Source organism: Coregonus lavaretus (assembly GCF_964263955.1).
Source record: "Coregonus lavaretus genome assembly, contig: HAP1_SCAFFOLD_1083, whole genome shotgun sequence".
Taxonomy (NCBI): domain Eukaryota; kingdom Metazoa; phylum Chordata; class Actinopteri; order Salmoniformes; family Salmonidae; genus Coregonus; species Coregonus lavaretus.
In genome coordinates, this window is record NW_028165466.1 from 24,340 (window position 1) to 45,216 (window position 20,877).

Here is a 20,877-nt window from a genome sequence, read left to right on the forward strand (position 1 = left end):
GAACCTGGAGAAGAGTCCCCTAAGCAAGCTGGTCCTGGGGCTCTGTTCACAAACACCAACAGACCCCACAGAGCCCCAGGACAACAACACAATTAGACCCAACCAAATCATGAGAAAACAAAAAGATAATTACTTGACACATTGAAAAGAATGTACAAAAAAAACAGAGCAAACTAGAATGCTATTTGGCCTTAAACAGAGAGTATACAGTGGCAGAATACCTGACCACTGTGACTGACCCAAACTTAAGGAAAGCATTGACTATGTACAGACTCAGTGAGCATAGCCTTGCTATTCAGAAAGGCTGCCGTAGGCAGACCTGGCTCTCAAGAGAAGACAGGCTATATGCACACTGCCCACAAAATGAGGTGGAAACTGAGCTGCACATATTCCCCTCAGATTACACAGACCCACAAAGAATTCGAAAACATATCAAATTTTAATAAACTCCCATTTCAATTGGGTGAAATACCACAGTCTGCAATCACAGCAGCAAGATGTGTGACCTGTTGCCACAAGAAAAGGGCAACCAGTGAAGAACAAACACCATTGTAAATACAACCCATATTTATGTTGATTTATTTTCCCTTTTGTACTTTAACTATTTGCACATCATTACAAAATTGTATTTAGACATAATATGACACTTGAAATGTCTTTATTCTTTTGGAACTTTTATGAGTGTAACGTTTCCTGTTAATTTGTATTTTTTTATTTCACTTTTGTCTATTATCTATTTCACTTGCTTTGGCAATGTTAACATACGTTTCCCACGCCAATAAAGCCCCTTAAATTGAAATTGTATCCACCAATCCAAAGAAAGGATACGCCTGAGTTAGACGGCTGGCCTTGCCGATTTGTGGAGGGCTACTCCAAGTGTTAGGGCTGAGAGACATGTACCTTGTGTGGGAAATGTGCAGCCAGAGGGCATGGGATAGAGGAGTGTGTAGTTTCGGTGGATGAAGTTGCGAGACAGGCAGGTTGAGGTGGCCCGAGTCAGAGCAGTGCTGAGGCAGTGAAGAGAGTAGAGGAGGATGGGTCAAGGGCACAGGAGGCACCTTCATTGGGGAGAACAGGCTTGTGGTATTGACTGCGGAATCAGTGTGGAATGGTATCAAATACATCAAACACATGGTTCCAGGTGTTTGATGCCATTCCATTTGCTCTTTTTTTTTTTTTTTAATACAATTTATCAATAAAATATTGATGAAAGTCACCTTGTCCTAGAGAGATTTATACTGTTGTGAAAACGTCACGCCAGGGTATGCTTACACAAAACACAGCCCTTTATACTAAAATCCCCTATGGGAAAATGAATGGAACCATTTCCCTGTTTGATTAGGTTTTATGTGTATTATGACTCATACTGTGGTCCTCTTTATCCATACTCTTTGACTTTGTCCAACTAACCATGGCGGAGTTAGTCTCTACAAAAAGACACCGGAGAGAGAAACAGTTGGTGGGTTGTTCCGCCATGGTTCACAGGCCAGAACGGTAGTAGTCACATGGTCTGGTACTTGGCATTCTGGGAAACAAACAGAGCGGTGTCTGGTGTATGAAGAGCATTCAGCCTCCACAGACGGTACTATTGTGGCCAAAACAACAAATAAGACGCAGCTGGCTATCAGACTGACGAAGGCGCTCCGGTTGTCACTTTGCCCCGGGAAGAATACCGGTGAAAGCGCCCGTTGGAAAGGATTTACGGGACTTTGTACAGGCAAGCAGCTAGCCAAGTGGAGTCAATCTCAGTGGACTAGCAACTCGTTGCAAGGTTTTACGCCAAATAGGACAGACGAGTCGCAGAAGTTGGAGTCTTGCACGGATTTATCTCTGGACCGTTTCGTAATGATACGAATTGTAGGCTTGATCTGATGTTTTTAGCAATACCGTGACTTTCTGGTCAGTTTGTTGCCTTTCCTCGGCTTGCCAGATTTCCATCGACCGATTCTTTTGAACGCAGGGATTTTGTGACGATACCTGCCGTGAGTAATTTATGGCGTTTTCCTCCTATTCGAGGCGATGTGAAAACGTTTTTCATAAGTCATTGGACTGGCATGTCTCCCAATTGGTGTACCCAAGATAAAGAACTGTCACACTGGACGATACTTCTTATAATGGCAACCCAGATTGGAATAATTTCCTTTTGAAGCCCATGTAAACAGTTGTCCTCTGTGCTGAGAAATAGAAATGGGTCCCCAACACAGAAGACATCGATAACCTTTCTCACTGTCAGCACGTTACCCTAATTATCTTTCTCAGTTGTCATTATTAATGTTCAAGCGTCGTCGTTTCTTCAAGGGAAACGGTGACATTCAAGTTACAACGCACTTCTTCAATCTGAGCACCACCAGTCAGAGCGACAGTCCATCTTCCTGAGACTCCGTTGTAGGGCAACCATGTGGGGCGCAGGGTCGACACCATCCCTCCATGTCGTCCTAAAGGTCCTGAAACACGCTGCGGTCAAAGGACAAATCCAGCTGAACCGCTGGCTCCAGAGATCCTCCCCGGACGAGTGCAATAAAATTGACATCCTGATATGCAACGCCTTTGACGAGAGAGGAGGCGCCGTTGGCAAGTCTGACGGAGACCTGGAGAGCATCATTGACACTGGCATGTCCTTCACCGGTGGCGGCGCCACCAACGGAGAGTTCAGACACCCGTGTTGTATTACCACGTGTTGCTTCAAGAGCGCCCTCATGGCATGCATTCTGACAGCTGTCTGCTTCTCCTCCGTGGCTCTAGTCAGACAGCACCTCAAGGACCTTCTGCTCTGGGTGGAGAGCTTGGACAGCCTGGTTGGAGCCTTGCTGTTCATAGTTGGTCTGATCATTGTGTCCTTCCCATTCGGCTGGGGTTACATGGTGCTGAACGTGGCTGCGGGGTACCTCTATGGCTTTGTGCTGGGTATGGGACTGGTGATGGTCGGGGTGCTCGTAGGGACCTTCGTGGCTCACCTGGTGTGTAAGAGGCTGTTGACGGACTGGGTGGTCAACAAGGTGGGGAACTCTGAGCAGCTCAGTGCTGTGATTCGGGTGGTGGAGGGGGGGAGTGGACTCAAGGTGGTGGCCTTAGCGAGACTCACGCCCATACCGTTTGGACTCCAGAATGCAGTGTTTTCAGTGAGTATGGTTGAACATCTTGCAAGTAAAGTTTCTGATGATTTCCCCATTGTCTGTGCAGGTGAGAACCAGAACGTCTACACCCTATTGCCTACATAGTAGGGCTGCACAATTAATCGCATTCACATCGAAATTGTAATATTGACATGTGCAATACACATATCGCAAGAGGAATCCAATAATAATAATAATAATAATACACATATCGCAAGAGGAATCCAATAATAATAATAATAATACACATATCGCAAGAGGAATCCAATAATAATAATAATAATACACATATCGCAAGAGGAATCCAATAATAATAATAATAATACACATATCGCAAGAGGAATCCAATAATAATAATAATAATACACATATCGCAAGAGGAATCCAATAATAATAATAATAATAATACACATATCGCAAGAGCAATCCAATAATAATAATAATAATACACATATCGCAAGAGGAATCTAATAATAATAATACACATATCGCAAGAGGAATCCAATAATAATAATAATAATACACATATCGCAAGAGGAATCCAATAATAATAATAATAATAATACACATATCGCAAGAGGGATCCATATTGCAATATTTTTGAAACGCCACTCAGCTGCGTGTGATGTTTGTTTTTATAGTTGACTCTGTTTGTTGTATCTCTCCCGTATGATGTTCTGTTCCAGAGCGACTTACATGAGCAATTAGGGTTAAGTGCCTTGCTCAAGGGCACATCAACAGATTTTTCACCTAGTCGGCTCGGGGATTAGAACCAGCGACCTTTCGGTTACTGGCACTACGCTCTTAACCACTAAGCTACCTGCTTACAAACAAGAATTCCACTTTGCTTCTTAATATAAATCATTCTATATCAATGATTCCAACAGTTCACCCAAGTGTTTTGATCTATGTCACAAGTCAAACCGCAATAAATAAAATAAATACATCGTAATCGAAGTATGAAGAGAATAGTCTGCGTTTGGGACAGATGGCATCTGCAAGGGGTGGCTGACCTTGTTTCTGGAGAGCCCAGTGGATGTGCAGGCCTTTGTTCCAGCCCTGCTCCAACATACTTGAATGATTCAGTTCATCTAGCCGAGGTCCTGATGAGCAGCTGATTTGCAGTATCAGGTGTGTTCGAGCAGGGCTAGAACAAAAGCCTGCACTCTTAGGAGAACAAGGCCTAGCATTCCAAAAGCCCCTGGGCAAGTGTGTAAAAACTTCACTGGCAAATATAGACCTATAAGTAGTTTAGTTTGTTGAGCAAGTTATTGACCTATAGTAAGCTGTACCTATAGCAGGGTTTCCCAAACTCAGTCCTCGGGACCCCAAGAGGTGCACGTTTTGGTCCCGAGGACTGAGTTTGGGGGAACGCTGGCCTATAATAAATTACACTTTAGTTTGTTGAGCAAGTTATTGACCTTTAGTAAACAACACTTCAGTTTGTTGAGCAAGTTATTGACCTTTAGTAAACAACACTTCAGTTTGTTGAGCAAGTTATTGACCTTTAGTAAACAACACTTCAGTTTGTTGAGCAAGTTATTGACCTTTAGTAAACAACACTTCAGTTTGTTGAGCAAGTTATTGACCTTTAGTAAACAACACTTCAGTTTGTTGAGCAAGTTATTGACCTTTAGTAAACAACATTTCAGTTTGTTGAGCAAGTTATTGACCTTTAGTAAACAACACTTCAGTTTGTTGAGCAAGTTATTGACCTTTAGTAAACAACATTTCAGTTTGTTGAGCAAGTTATTGACCTATAGTAAACAACATTTCAGTTTGTTGAGCAAGTTATTGACCTTTAGTAAACAACACTTCAGTTTGTTGAGCAAGTTATTGACCTATAGTAAACAACACTTCAGTTTGTTGAGCAAGTTATTGACCTTTAGTAAACAACATTTCAGTTTGTTGAGCAAGTTATTGACCTTTAGTAAACAACACTTCAGTTTGTTGAGCAAGTTATTGACCTATAGTAAACAACATTTCAGTTTGTTGAGCAAGTTATTGACCTTTAGTAAACAACACTTCAGTTTGTTGAGCAAGTTATTGACCTTTAGTAAACAACACTTCAGTTTGTTGAGCAAGTTATTGACCTATAGTAAACAACATTTCAGTTTGTTGAGCAAGTTATTGACCTTTAGTAAACAACACTTCAGTTTGTTGAGCAAGTTATTGACCTTTAGTAAACAACACTTCAGTTTGTTGAGCAAGTTATTGACCTATAGTAAACAACATTTCAGTTTGTTGAGCAAGTTATTGACCTTTAGTAAACAACACTTCAGTTTGTTGAGCAAGTTATTGACCTATAGTAAACAACACTTCAGTTTGTTGAGCAAGTTATTGACCTTTAGTAAACAACACTTCAGTTTGTTGAGCAAGTTATTGACCTATAGTAAACTATACACACTAGGCTAGGGGTGTGCAGAGTACTGGGAAAAAATGAGTTTTGTAACGGATATGGAGACACTTCCGAATATGATTATGACAAGTATTTATATTTATCTGTGATCGGGGAGAAAAATAATTTCCAGCTGCATCTCTCTTTCACTCAGACAGCATGAAGTGCTCCAAACAACTATTGGCTAGTTCTTCTGTCTTCAATGAAATGGGCGGGATATCGGTTAAGACTGCTGCAATGATTGGATTAGAACAAGCCGCACGGCTGTTTCACTCACAGTCACTGTCTCCTCAATCAGTCACTCACCTCAGGGCACAAGGCTCCCCTTCTCCAAACCTCATGTATGAATCAGAATTCGTAGCTAGTCATTGTTATTTAATCTAGTTATTTCCTGTCTACTTGTTTTAGGCCATATGGTTGTTTTAGTCTATACTTGGCTGAGGCCATATGGTTGTTTTAGTCTCTACTTGGCTGAGGCCATATGGTTGTTTTAGTCTCTACTTGGCTGAGGCCATATGGTTGTTTTAGTCTCTACTTGGCTGAGGCCATATGGTTGTTTTAGTCGGTCTACTTGGCTGAGGCCATATGGTTGTTTTAGTCTCTACTTGGCTGAGGCCATATGGTTGTTTTAGTCTCTACTTGGCTGAGGTCATATGGTTGTTTTAGTCTCTACTTGGCTGAGGCCATATGGTTGTTTTAGTGTCTACTTGGCTGAGACCATATGGTTGTTTTAGTCTCTACTTGGCTGAGGCCGTATGGTTGTTTTAGTCTCTACTTGGCTGAGGCCATATGGTTGTTTTAGTCTCTACTTGGCTGAGGCCGTATGGTTGTTTTAGTCTCTACTTGGCTGAGGCCGTATGGTTGTTTTAGTCTCTACTTGGCTGAGACCATATGGTTGTTTTAGTCTCTACTTGGCTGAAGCCGTATGGTTGTTTTAGTCTCTACTTGGCTGAGGCCGTATGGTTGTTTTAGTCTCTACTTGGCTGAGGCCGTATGGTTGTTTTAGTCTCTACTTGGCTGAGGCCATATGGTTGTTTTAGTCTCTACTTGGCTGAAGCCGTATGGTTGTTTTAGTCTCTACTTGGCTGAGGCCATATGGTTGTTTTAGTCTCTACTTGGCTGAAGCCGTATGGTTGTTTTAGTCTCTACTTGGCTGAGGCCATATGGTTGTTTTAGTCTCTACTTGGCTGAAGCCGTATGGTTGTTTTAGTCTCTACTTGGCTGAGGCCGTATGGTTGTTTTAGTCTCTACTTGGCTGAGGCCGTATGGTTGTTTTAGTCTCTACTTGGCTGAGACCATATGGTTGTTTTAGTCTCTACTTGGCTGAGGCCGTATGGTTGTTTTAGTCTCTACTTGGCTGAGGCCGTATGGTTGTTTTAGTCTCTACTTGGCTGAAGCCGTATGGTTGTTTTAGTCTCTACTTGGCTGAGGCCATATGGTTGTTTTAGTCTCTACTTGGCTGAAGCCGTATGGTTGTTTTAGTCTCTACTTGGCTGAGGCCATATGGTTGTTTTAGTCTCTACTTGGCTGAAGCCGTATGGTTGTTTTAGTCTCTACTTGGCTGAGGCCGTATGGTTGTTTTAGTCTCTACTTGGCTGAGACCATATGGTTGTTTTAGTCTCTACTTGGCTGAGGCCATATGGTTGTTTTAGTCGGTCTACTTGGCTGAGGCCATATGGTTGTTTTAGTCTCTACTTGGCTGAGGCCATATGGTTGTTTTAGTCTCTACTTGGCTGAGGTCATATGGTTGTTTTAGTCTCTACTTGGCTGAGGCCATATGGTTGTTTTAGTGTCTACTTGGCTGAGACCATATGGTTGTTTTAGTCTCTACTTGGCTGAGGCCGTATGGTTGTTTTAGTCTCTACTTGGCTGAGGCCATATGGTTGTTTTAGTCTCTACTTGGCTGAGGCCGTATGGTTGTTTTAGTCTCTACTTGGCTGAGGCCGTATGGTTGTTTTAGTCTCTACTTGGCTGAGACCATATGGTTGTTTTAGTCTCTACTTGGCTGAGGCCGTATGGTTGTTTTAGTCTCTACTTGGCTGAGGCCATATGGTTGTTTTAGTCTCTACTTGGCTGAAGCCGTATGGTTGTTTTAGTCTCTACTTGGCTGAGGCCATATGGTTGTTTTAGTCTCTACTTGGCTGAAGCCGTATGGTTGTTTTAGTCTCTACTTGGCTGAGGCCATATGGTTGTTTTAGTCTCTACTTGGCTGAAGCCGTATGGTTGTTTTAGTCTCTACTTGGCTGAGGCCGTATGGTTGTTTTAGTCTCTACTTGGCTGAGACCATATGGTTGTTTTAGTCTCTACTTGGCTGAGGCCATATGGTTGTTTTAGTCGGTCTACTTGGCTGAGGCCATATGGTTGTTTTAGTCTCTACTTGGCTGAGGCCATATGGTTGTTTTAGTCTCTACTTGGCTGAGGTCATATGGTTGTTTTAGTCTCTACTTGGCTGAGGCCATATGGTTGTTTTAGTGTCTACTTGGCTGAGACCATATGGTTGTTTTAGTCTCTACTTGGCTGAGGCCGTATGGTTGTTTTAGTCTCTACTTGGCTGAGGCCATATGGTTGTTTTAGTCTCTACTTGGCTGAGGCCGTATGGTTGTTTTAGTCTCTACTTGGCTGAGGCCGTATGGTTGTTTTAGTCTCTACTTGGCTGAGGCCATATGGTTGTTTTAGTCTCTACTTGGCTGAGGCCATATGGTTGTTTTAGTCTCTACTTGGCTGAGGCCATATGGTTGTTTTAGTCTCTACTTGGCTGAGACCATATGGTTGTTTTAGTCTCTACTTGGCTGAGGCCGTATGGTTGTTTTAGTCTCTACTTGGCTGAGGCCATATGGTTGTTTTAGTGTCTACCTGGCTGAGGCCATATGGTTGTTTTAGTCTCTACTTGGCTGAGGCCATATGGTTGTTTTAGTCTCTACTTGGCTGAGGCCATATGGTTGTTTTAGTCTCTACTTGGCTGAGGCCATATGGTTGTTTTAGTCGCTACTTGGCTGAGGCCATATGGTTGTTTTAGTCTCTACTTGGCTGAGACCATATGGTTGTTTTAGTCTCTACTTGGCTGAGGCCGTATGGTTGTTTTAGTCTCTACTTGGCTGAGGCCGTATGGTTGTTTTAGTCTCTACTTGGCTGAGGCCGTATGGTTGTTTTAGTCTCTACTTGGCTGAGGCCGTATGGTTGTTTTAGTCTCTACTTGGCTGAGGCCATATGGTTGTTTTAGTCTCTACTTGGCTGAGGCCATATGGTTGTTTTAGTCTCTACTTGGCTGAGGCCATATGGTTGTTTTAGTCTCTACTTGGCTGAGACCATATGGTTGTTTTAGTCTCAACTTGGCTGAGGCCATATGGTTGTTTTAGTGTCTACTTGGCTGAGGCCATATGGTTGTTTTAGTCTCTACTTGGCTGAGGCCATATGGTTGTTTTAGTCTCTACTTGGCTGAGGCCATATGGTTGTTTTAGTCTCTACTTGGCTGAGGCCATATGGTTGTTTTAGTCTCTACTTGGCTGAGGCCATATGGTTGTTTTAGTCTCTACTTGGCTGAGGCCATATGGTTGTTTTAGTCGGTCTACTTGGCTGAGGCCTTCTAATCATTGAGTCATTGCTCTCTCAGGCAGACCAGATGTTAGGTCGAGGATGGGTACATTGTTTTGATAGGCCGGTTCAGTAGATCATATTTTGATGTCCTGGATACTGGGAGAAGAGTGACCTAATGCATTCATGATAGGCCTGTAATGGTGGCTTTGATCGACCACGGCTGTTATGAAAGAGGGAGCATTTTGGTTCGATAGTGCCTTCACTGTGACCGTACAGATGATCTTGCTTACTGGCCAAAGATTGACAGTTTGATTGTCCAACTGCAACCTGCAACTATTATTAACTTGAATCAACTACTAGGTTACATTTTTGATTGGTGTGGCTTAAGGTAGTTATTGTTGTTGCATGTCAGAGTGGCTTTCTTAGCATAATGCAGTTGCAAAATAGGTAGCATTTATTTTTGGGATAGTACCCTAACTTTACAGACCCAGGAGCGTCAGTTTCATTTAGTCTATCAGGAGTCCACGCGGCCTACAGCATCAAACAGATATTCACTTGGAACCAGGTGGCAGGTAGCTTAGTGGTTAAGAGCGTTGTGCCAGTAACTGAAAGGTCGCTGGTTCTAATCCCCGAGCCGACTAGGTGAAAAATCTGTCGATGTGCCCTCGAGCAAGGCACTTAACCCTAATTGCTCCTGTAAGTCGCTCTGGATAAGAGCGTCTGCTAAATGACTAAAATGTAAATGTTACGGGTTGGGTGGCTTAAGATGGTTACAAAGTTGCTGGTAATGATGTTGGCGATGCCACTTCTAAAATCAAAGTTATAGTTTGCTAACAGTTTAGCTAAACAATAACATCTCAAGCATCATCTACTGTTGAACTAGACAATGTTTTTGTCATTCATGACCAGCTTACGCTGCTGTAGAACTCAAGCAACACACGTAGAAAAACGACATACCATCCCAAAAAAGTCATTTGAAAACTATTTAAATGTGCTCTGAAATCGATATTCTGCCATAGTAAATGCTGTCACATTGGTTTGTGGGTGATGAGCGAGCCAGACTGAGCCGAACAGCCAATAAGGGGTTTGCGACAGTGTTTGCACTGCCACCCTACTGTTAATAATTTATGTAGTTCAGACAATAAATGTACAGTGCCTTCAGAAAGTTATTCACTCCCTTTGACTTTTTCCACATTTTGTTGTGTTACAGCCTGAATTTAAATTGGATTAAATTGAGATTGTGTCACTGGCCGACACACAATAACCCATGATGTCAAAATTAAATAAATCAAAATATTTCTGGCCTACGCTTTGTGAACACAGGCCCTGGCGTCATGGGTGGGACATTTATAACCACTGGACAGGGAACTTCCAAGTCCAACGTCCTAAATGGCACCCTATTCCCTATATAGTGCACTACTTTAGACCAGAGAATGGCACCCTATTCCCTATATAGTGCACTACTTTAGACCAGAGAATGGCACCCTATTCCCTATATAGTGCACTACTTTAGACCAGAGAATGGCACCCTATTCCCTATATAGTGCACTACTTTAGACCAGAGAATGGCACCCTATTCCCTATATAGTGCACTACTTTAGACCAGAGAATGGCACCCTATTCCCTATATAGTGCACTACTTTAGACCAGAGAATGGCACCCTATTCCCTATATAGTGCACTACTTTAGACCAGAGAATTACACCCTATTCCCTATATAGTGCACTACTTTAGACCAGAGAATGGCACCCTATTCCCTATATAGTACACTACTTTAGACCAGAGAATGGCACCCTATTCCCTATATAGTGCACTACTTTGGACCAGAGAATGGCACCCTATTCCCTAAATAGTGCACTACTTTTGACCAGGGCCCATAGGGAATATTTTCGGTATCTATCTCAGATTCTTACAGAAAATATTCCCTATGGGCCCTGGTCAAAAGTAGTGCACTATTTAGGGAATAGGGTGCTCTGGTCTAAAGTAGTGTACTATATAGGGAATAGGGTGCTCTGGTCTAAAGTAGTGTACTATATAGGGAATAGGGTGCCATTCTCTGGTCTAAAGTAGTGCACTATATAGGGAATAGGGTGCCATTCTCTGGTCTAAAGTAGTGCACTATATAGGGAATAGGGTGCTCTGGTCTAAAGTAGTGTACTATATAGGGAATAGGGTGCCATTCTCTGGTCTAAAGTAGTGCACTATATAGGGAATAGGGTGCCATTCTCTGGTCTAAAGTAGTGCACTATATAGGGAATAGGGTGCCATTCTCTGGTCTAAAGTAGTGCACTATATAGGGAATAGGGTGCTCTGGTCTAAAGTAGTGCACTATATAGGGAATAGGGTGCTCTGGTCTAAAGTAGTGTACTATATAGGGAATAGGGTGCCATTCTCTGGTCTAAAGTAGTGCACTATATAGGGAATAGGGTGCCATTCTCTGGTCTAAAGTAGTGCACTATATAGGGAATAGGGTGCTCTGGTCTAAAGTAGTGTACTATATAGGGAATAGGGTGCCATTCTCTGGTCTAAAGTAGTGCACTATATAGGGAATAGGGTGCCATTCTCTGGTCTAAAGTAGTGCACTATATAGGGAATAGGGTGCCATTCTCTGGTCTAAAGTAGTGCACTATATAGGGAATAGGGTGCTCTGGTCTAAAGTAGTGCACTATATAGGGAATAGGGTGCTCTGGTCTAAAGTAGTGCACTATATAGGGAATAGGGTGCCATTCTCTGGTCTAAAGTAGTGCACTATGTAGGGAATAGGGGGCCATTTAGGACTGTGAGGGACATTTGATGTATTTCAGAATCTAGACACTCCATGATCCATTACGGTTCACAGATCATAGGGTCTTACAGAAAGCAGGTACAGGTCTAAAATGGCTGCTTTCATAATGATTTTCAAAAAAAAAAATTGTTCATGTCAAACAATCTGAGATACCAAAAAATATTATCAACCTACGCATGGAATCGCCCTTGGGTGAAGTTCTGTCTGTCCAAAGGTTATAACGTCCCTCCCAAGACAAGACCGCTCTTTGACCCTCCACTCTGCCGAACACTGACACTCCCAAATCACTCCATTGTACAAGTTGTTTCCACTTGTATCATGTCTTGTTGAAGAACAGTAAAAACTAAAATCACGCTCTTGATCTTTATTTTTTAGCAGATATAGATGCTGCTGGTTGGAACAACATAGACTAGTATTTAGTCATTAGTCCCCTAAGTCAATTTGACCGGCTTACGTTAGTCGCTAAGTGATAGATTGGTTTACAACTAAACCAATTGTAGTGTGTAGTTCATTTAGGGAGGCCTATCTTGCTGAGGCCAGAAGCCACTCTTCTACTGTTCCTAGGCTTTTGCATCCCAAATGGAACCCTAGTCCCTATATAGTGCACTACTTTAGACCAGGAACCATAGGAACCATAGGGCTCTGGTCAAAAGTAGTGCACTACATATGGAATAGGGTGCCATTCGGGACACAGACAAGGCCTCTTCCTTCCTTCCTTCCTTCCTTCCTTCCTTCCTTCCTTCCTTCCTTCCTTCCTTCCTTCCTTCCTTCCTTCCTTCCTTCCTTCCTTCCTTCCTTCCCTTCCCTTCCCTTCCCTTCCCTTCCCTTCCCTTCCCTTCCCTTCCCTTCCCTTCCCTTCCCTTCCCTTCCCTTCCCTTCCCTTCCCTTCCTTCCAGGCATAAAGGGAGTTCCCTCCCTCCGACCTGCAGGCCCGTCTGTTTCCTGTTTCGTTGTCGAGCTGCTTGACATTTCTATCTTTAATTTCTCTAAAGGAAAAGGAGCCATGATTCCCCAGATGACATCCTCTTCCCTATATAATTAATGATTCCCCAGATGACATCCTCTTCCCTATATAATGAATATGATTCCCCAGATGACATCCCCTTCCCTATATAATTAATGATTCCCCAGATGACATCCTCTTCCCTATATAATTAATATGATTCCCCAGATGACATCCTCTTCCCTATATAATTAATATGATTCCCCAGATGACATCCTCTTCCCTATATAATTAATGATTCCCCAGATGACATCCTCTTCCCTATATAATTAATGATTCCCCAGATGACATCCTCTTCCCTATATAATTAATGATTCCCCAGATGACATCTTCTTCCCTATATAATTAATGATTCCCCAGATGACATCCTCTTCCCTATATAATTAATATGATTCCCCAGATGACATCCTCTTCCCTATATAATTAATGATTCCCCAGATGACATCCTCTTCCCTATATAATTAATGATTCCCCAGATGACATCCTCTTCCCTATATAATTAATGATTCCCCAGATGACATCTTCTTCCCTATATAATTAATGATTCCCCAGATGACATCCTCTTCCCTATATAATTAATATGATTCCCCAGATGACATCCTCTTCCCTATATAATTAATGATTCCCCAGATGACATCCTCTTCCCTATATGATTCCCCAGATGACATCCTCTTCCCTATATAATGAATATAATTCCCCAGATGACATCCTCTTCCCTATATAATTAATGATTCCCAAGATGACATCCTCTTCCCTATATAATTAATGATTCCCCAGATGACATCCTCTTCCCTATATAATTAATGATTCCCCAGATGACATCCTCTTCCCTATATAATTAATGATTCCCCAGATGACATCCTCTTCCCTATATAATTAATGATTCCCCAGATGACATCCTCTTCCCTATATAATTAATGATTCCCCAGATGACATCCTCTTCCCTATATAATTAATGATTCCCCAGATGACATCCTCTTCCCTATATAATTAATGATTCCCCAGATGACATCCTCTTCCCTATATAATGAATATGATTCCCCAGATGACATCCTCTTCCCTATATAATTAATGATTCCCCAGATGACATCCTCTTCCCTATATAATTAATGATTCCCCAGATGACATCCTCTTCCCTATATAATTAATGATTCCCCAGATGACATCCTCTTCCCTATATAATTAATGATTCCCCAGATGACATCCTCTTCCCTATATAATTAATATGATTCCCCAGATGACATCCTCTTCCCTATATAATTAATATGATTCCCCAGATGACATCCTCTTCCCTATATAATTAATATGATTCCCCAGATGACATCCTCTTCCCTATATAATTAATGATTCCCCAGATGACATCCTCTTCCCTATAAAATGAATGATTCCCCAGATGACATCCTCTTCCCTATATAATTAATGATTCCCCAGATGACATCCCCTTCCTTATATTGTGCACAGGGGCTAAAGTTCTCAGTCACTGTGACAGATTTCCATCATATGGATTGTTTATATATACAGTGCATTCGGAAAGTATTCAGACCCCTTGACTTTTTCCACATTTTGTTACGTTACAGCCTTATTCTGAAATTGATTTTTTTTTAATCCTCAATCTACACAATACCCCATAATGACAAAGCAAAAACAGGTTTTTAGAAATTGTAGGAAATGTATTAAAGATACAAAACTGAAATATTACATTTACATAAGTATTCAGACCCTTTACTGAGTACTTTGTTGAAGCACCTTTGGCAGCGATTACAGCCTTGAGTCTTCTTGGGTATGACGCTACAAAGAGTTCAATCTTGGTTTCATCAGACCAGAGAATCTTGTTTCTCATGGTCTGAGAGTCCTTTAGGTGCCTTTTGGCAAACTCCAAGCGGGCTGTCATGTGCCTTTTACTGAGGAGTGGCTTCCGTCTGGTCACACTACCATAAAGGCCTGATTGGTTGAGTGCTGCAGAGATGGTTGTCCTTCTGGAAGGTTCTCCCATCTCCACAGAGGAACTCTGGAGCTCTGTCAGAGTGACCATCGGGTGCTTGGTCACCTCCCTGACCAAGGCCCTTCTCCCCCGATTGCTCAGTTTGGCCGGGCGGCCAGCTCTAGGAAGAGTCTTGGTGGTTCCAAACTTCTTCCATTTAAGATTTAATGATGGAGGCTGCTGTGTTCCTGGGGACCTTCACTGCTGCAGAAATGTTTTGGTACCCTTCCCCAAATCTGTGCCTCGACACAATCCTGTCTCTGAGCTCTACGGACAATTCCAGGTGGACTTGAATAGAAACATCTCAAGGATGATCAATGGAAACAGGATACACCTGAGCTCAATTCCGAGACTCATAGCAAAGGGTCTGAATACTTACGTAAATAAGGTATTTCTGTTTTTAATTTTTAATAAATTAGCAAACATTTCTAAAAACCTGTTTTTGCTTTGTCATTAATGTGGCATTGTGTGTAGATTGATGAGGGGGGGGGAAATTATGTAATCAATTTTAGAATAAGGCTGTGACGTAACGATGTGGAAAAAGTGAAGGGGTCTGAATACTTTCTGAAAGCCTAGTGTAGCACCTGTCTATAGTGGCTGTGGATCCATCGTTGCTCTGACCTTTTCATTTTTTATTGCTAACATAAGCTCGGCACAAACCAGCTTTTTATAAGCAGCATTTCAAACCCAGTCAAGATAGACCGGCAGTCTATGTAGTGATTTTTAATATCATTTTATCATCATCATTGCAAACATTGGCTAAGCAGGAGACAGACAGCCAGTCAAAGTAGTAGTGTTATTTTTTTTTCTTCAGCAACTCTATGACTAATCGCAGTAAGGCACCGGGTCCAAAACTAACTCGCCCACAGTCAAACTCTGCTTACGGCTCCATCCTTCGGCTTCCCAGAGGTGGAACGGCTACTCCGGCGAATTTCAATCATGTAGCGTACTGTCTATCAAATCGTGCGGTACTCAGCAACTCGGGCTACAATATGGGCAGCGTAATTATTAAGATTACATCATCACAAATGTAAATGTGTGGTTAAAAGGCTGATTGCTTTGCCCCCAATGTGATGTGTATAGACTACACCCTACTTCTGCCCTTAGTTATAACAGACAGAGGTTGTAGCCCGCATCTTAAATCAGGCTACAAAATGTATTGATTTCTAGAATGTTCGTTGAAATAGCCACAGGGGTTTTATTTCTGCTGTCGAGGCTACTAGCCTACTGTTGAGGGCACCAGTCTTTTTGAGCAAAATTAATTTGCTTTAACCCCAGAGTTCGCTACTTTTAACCACGACCCGATGTCACCTTATGGAGGGCTGTGGTCTAAAGTAGTGCACTACTTCCCATAGGGCTGTGGTCTAAAGTAGTGCACTACTTCCCATAGGGCTGTGGTCTAAAGTAGTGCACTATAAAGGGAATAGGGTGTGATTTGGGACGCGGGTTGGTTATTATGCCCTTGTGTTGTGTCTGGGAAGCACATTCTGTAGAAGAGGAGGCTCCATTTCAACGTCCCCTGACTGGTTGGTTTCCTGCTGAAGTAGCCTGCCCTAGAGAGCACTGTATTATAGATATGTAACCTAAAACGCCATAGCCTGCCCGGCTTAGCAGAAAAAATTAAAAGATCAAATATTTCCAGCTATGTTATTTAGAGGGATGCATGCTACTTTTGACCAGGTCCCTGTGTAGTGCACTGCATCAAAGGGTGCCATTTGGCCACTTAGCACCCGACCCCATCAATCATTAGTTTTAATTGGGGGATTAAAGATAAATGGTGAATTTATCATGTGATGTACCTGCAGGGTGCTCAGCCTGACACTGGGCCTTATTCCATCACAATGGGTTAGTCCTACTGGGTCCTGACACTGGGCCTTATTCCATCACAATGGGTTAGTCCTACTGGGTCCTGACACTGGGCCTTATTCCATCACAATGGGTTAGTCCTACTGGGTCCTGACACTGGGCCTTATTCCATCACAATGGGTTAGTCCTACTGGGTCCTGACACTGGGCCTTATTCCATCACAATGGGTTAGTCCTACTGGGTCCTGACACTGGGCCTTATTCCATCACAATGGGTTAGTCCTACTGGGTCCTGACACTGGGCCTTATTCCATCACAATGGGTTAGTCCTACTGGGTCCTGACACTGGGCCTTATTCCATCACAATGGGTTAGTCCTACTGGGTCCTGACACTGGGCCTTATTCCATCACAATGGGTTAGTCCTACTGGGTCCTGACACTGGGCCTTATTCCATCAGTCCTACTGGGTCCTGACACATATACAGTGAGGGAAAAAAGTATTTGATCCCCTGCTGATTTTGTACGTTTGCCCACTGACAAAGACATGATCAGTCTATAATTTTAATGGTAGGTTTATTTGAACAGTGAGAGACAGAATAACAACAACAAAAATCCAGAAAAGCGCATGTCAAAAATGTTAGAAATTGTTTTGCATTTTAATGAGGGAAACAAGTATTTGACCCCTCTGCAAAACATGACTTAGTACTTGGTGGCAAAACCCTTGTTGGCAATCACAGAGGTCAGACGTTTCTTGTAGTTGGCCACCAGGTTTGCACACATCTCAGGAGGGATTTTGTCCCACTCCTCTTTGCAGATCTTCTCCAAGTCATTAAGGTTTCGAGGCTGACGTTTGGCAACTCGAACCTTCAGCTCCCTCCACAGATTTTCTATGGGATTAAGGTCTGGAGACTGGCTAGGCCACTCCAGGACCTTAATGTGCTTCTTCTTGAGCCACTCCTTTGTTGCCTTGGCCATGTGTTTTGGGTCATTGTCATGCTGGAATACCCATCCACGACCCATTTTCAATGCCCTGGCTGAGGGAAGGAGGTTCTCACCCAAGATTTGATGGTACATGGCCCCGTCCATCGTCCCTTTGATGCAGTGAAGTTGTCCTGTCCCCTTAGCAGAAAAACACCCCCAAGCATAATGTTTCCACCTCCATGTTTGACGGTGGGGATGGTGTTATTGGGGTCATAGGTAGCATTCCTCCTCCTCCAAACACGGCGAGTTGAGTTGATGCCAAAGAGCTCGATTTTGGTCTCATCTGATCACAACACTTTCACCCAGTTCTCCTCTGAATCATTCAGATGTTCATTGGCAAACTTCAGACGGGCCTGTATATGTGCTTTCTTGAGCAGGGGGACCTTGCGGGCGCTGCAGGATTTCAGTCCTTCACGGCGTAGTGTGTTACCAATTGTTTTCTTGGTGACTATGGTCCCAGCTGCCTTGAGATCATTGACAAGATCCTCCCGTGTAGTTCTGGGCTGATTCCTCACCGTTCTCATGATCATTGCAACTCCACGAGGTGAGATCTTGCATGGAGCCCCAGGCCGAGGGAGATTGACAGGTCTTTTGTGTTTCTTCCATTTGCGAATAATCGCACCAACTGTTGTCACCTTCTCACAAAGCTGCTTGGCGATGGTCTTGTAGCCCATTCCAGCCTTGTGTAGGTCTACAATCTTGTCCCTGACATCCTTGGAGAGCTCTTTGGTCTTGGCCATGGTGGAGAGTTTGGAATCTGATTGATTGATTGCTTCTGTGGACAGGTGTCTTTTATACAGGTAACAAACTGAGATTAGGAGCACTCCCTTTAAGAGTGTGCTCCTAATCTCAGCTCGTTACCTGTATAAAAGACACCTGGGAGCCAGAAATCTTTCTGATTGAGAGGAGGTCAAATACTGAAAATTCAAATACTGAAGGCCAACTGGGAGAGAGGGGTTTGACCTTTTGCTTTGGCCATCTGCTTGTGGAGAATGAAAGTATTTCCTGTAGCAATGTCCACAAAGTGGTAAAAAAAAAAAGTATTATACCACATCCTGGTCTTGTGGAGGACCTTGTAGTAGCCTATCAGATCATTATACCCCCCCCCCCCCATGCTGGCATTATAGTCCTTCACAGAAACAGGAATGGGGACATACTTCCTTTTTCACCCTCCTTGAGACATGGTTGTTATTGAATGCCTTATGCTGTGTAGTTTCTTCCCTAGTGTCCTTCCATTTCACAACAAGCAGCTTGTTAGTCCTGATGTATGGTCCCCCTCGCCGCTGTCTTGGTCATGTGGTTTACCTTGGTCTTGGGGAAACCCATTCTGTTAGGACCCAAGAGGTCTATGAAAAGTGGATGTAGAACCATCAGATGGTTTTGATTGACAGTGGGGGGGGGGGGGGTGAAGACCTTGACCGGCGGGGGCGCTTGCTGGGGAGGGGTGGCTCCCAAACGTCATCATCCAAAATCCTCTGCATCCTCCACTCTGTGGTGAATAAAATAAAGGGATTTATTGTTGTAAGACACACACAGAATTACAGTTGACAAAATTTATAAAACGTCATTAGTGTAAAGTAAGCCTAAACTTTATCTGTACGGTGATTCACATACAAGGCGTGAAACACACACAATGCAAACCGCAACACTTTGGAGACAAAGGCAGAGGTGAGAACCACAAATAGACAATGGCCATGAGAGTTTAGGGGCCTCGCCAAAGTGATGAAGCAAACAGTGAACCAATAGGAAACATAGACAAGAACTACTTTGGAATTATATAACATTGAAATGACATGTTACAGAGGCCCATGTAAACTAAATACAAAGCACAGAAACCAGACAACTTATAAAAAAAAACGAAATACATATAGTATATTAGCAAATAGTCGTTCAAATCATTTACTTACAGATCTAAAAAGTGGATCCCAATCCTTCTAGAAAGCAATCTTCGTCGGCCGAGTTGAAATACTCGTCGTCCAAATTGCTCCCCTGATCCGAGTCCAACCAGCATTTTATTCAAAGCTTCTATGTCGGTATCCATAGCTGCCTTTTTAGCTTCCTGTTCGATATTATTAGTTTGTACCTTTTTACCCCCCCCCCCCCCCCTTGAGAAGCCATCTTTTTATGCTAAAGCAATGAAATTAAAGCGCTGAAATCTGTTTACATTGTAATGTAGCATGCTCGGTGCATCTTGTCTCTGAGTCAGGTAGCAATAGTTCGCATTACGCATAAAAGGTTCTAGGCCTTGCTTTGTCCCACCCAGGTCAACTGCATATCCCTGTCCCCATCATCAGATAACATTGGTGATGTGCTAGATTCGTTCCTACCAATCTAAGGATCATACCGTGTAGCTATAGCTCAAACACAGACCAAATTGAAGCTTAACTTGTAAGATGTTTGCTGTTTTGGTGAAAACGTTGTGTAAAATAAACATTTTGACCACCTCGGGGCTGGTGATCAATAACGGCAGGTCACAGGCAGACAAATAAGACCTCCTCTCGATCTGCGGAGTCGCGGCTTTCGGTATTAACGTATTCCCTGTTTATTTCCTTTATGCTTCACAACGCTAACCGGAACGTAGACGCTCAGCTTTCCGCAGACACCCCGCTTTTGCAGATAGGGGTTACCGTTCTCATACCAGACTGAATTGAATAAAAAATATCTAATAAAGGTCCCCAGATATGGGGACTTTACAATTAAGATGCTGCCTGTAAGCAGTGGCTGTCTGAACAATAGCTACATTTATATACAGTTGATTTTCTGTTTGTCTCATGCTGAAAACATAGTTTATTTTTTTGCCAGGGGTTAGGCCTAAGTGATACAAATTTGAAATGGCCTGTTCAGCCATGCAATCTATTGCTGAACTCAAAACTGAAAAGGGAATAAACCGGGAAACTATCTGTGGGATTTAGGGTTTGATTGAATGTGATGTTGTTATGCTACATACAGAAGATGAGTCCAGGATTCTCTGCTGTTTTAAATAGCCTCTATTCAGCCCTTCCCCTAGCCACCGACTCTATGCAGGCCCTTCCCCTAACCACAGCCTCTATTCAGCCCTTCCCCTAGCCACCGACTCTATGCAGGCCCTTCCCCTAACCACAGCCTCTATTCAGCCCTTCCCCTAACCACAGCCTCTATTCAGCCCTACCCCTAGCCACCGACTCTATGCAGGCCCTACCCCTAACCACCGACTCTATGCAGGCCCTACCCCTAACCACCGACTCTATGCAGGCCCTACCCCTAGCCACCGACTCTATGCAGGCCCTACCCCTAACCAC

At 43.1% G+C, this 20,877-nt stretch overlaps 1 protein-coding gene across 1 annotated transcript in view; it reads left to right on the forward strand.

Annotated features, from left to right (window-relative positions):
• Positions 1–1,576: 1,576 nt before the first annotated feature.
• LOC311115827 (transmembrane protein 64-like) overlaps positions 1,577–20,877 on the forward strand; it is a 29,248-nt gene continuing 9,947 nt past the window's right edge. Inside the window, exon 1 of the mRNA XM_084190954.1 lies at positions 1,577–3,119. Coding sequence (XP_084047080.1) covers positions 2,397–3,119 — 723 coding nt within the window. The 5' untranslated portion in view covers positions 1,577–2,396. The remainder of the gene's footprint in view (positions 3,120–20,877) is intronic.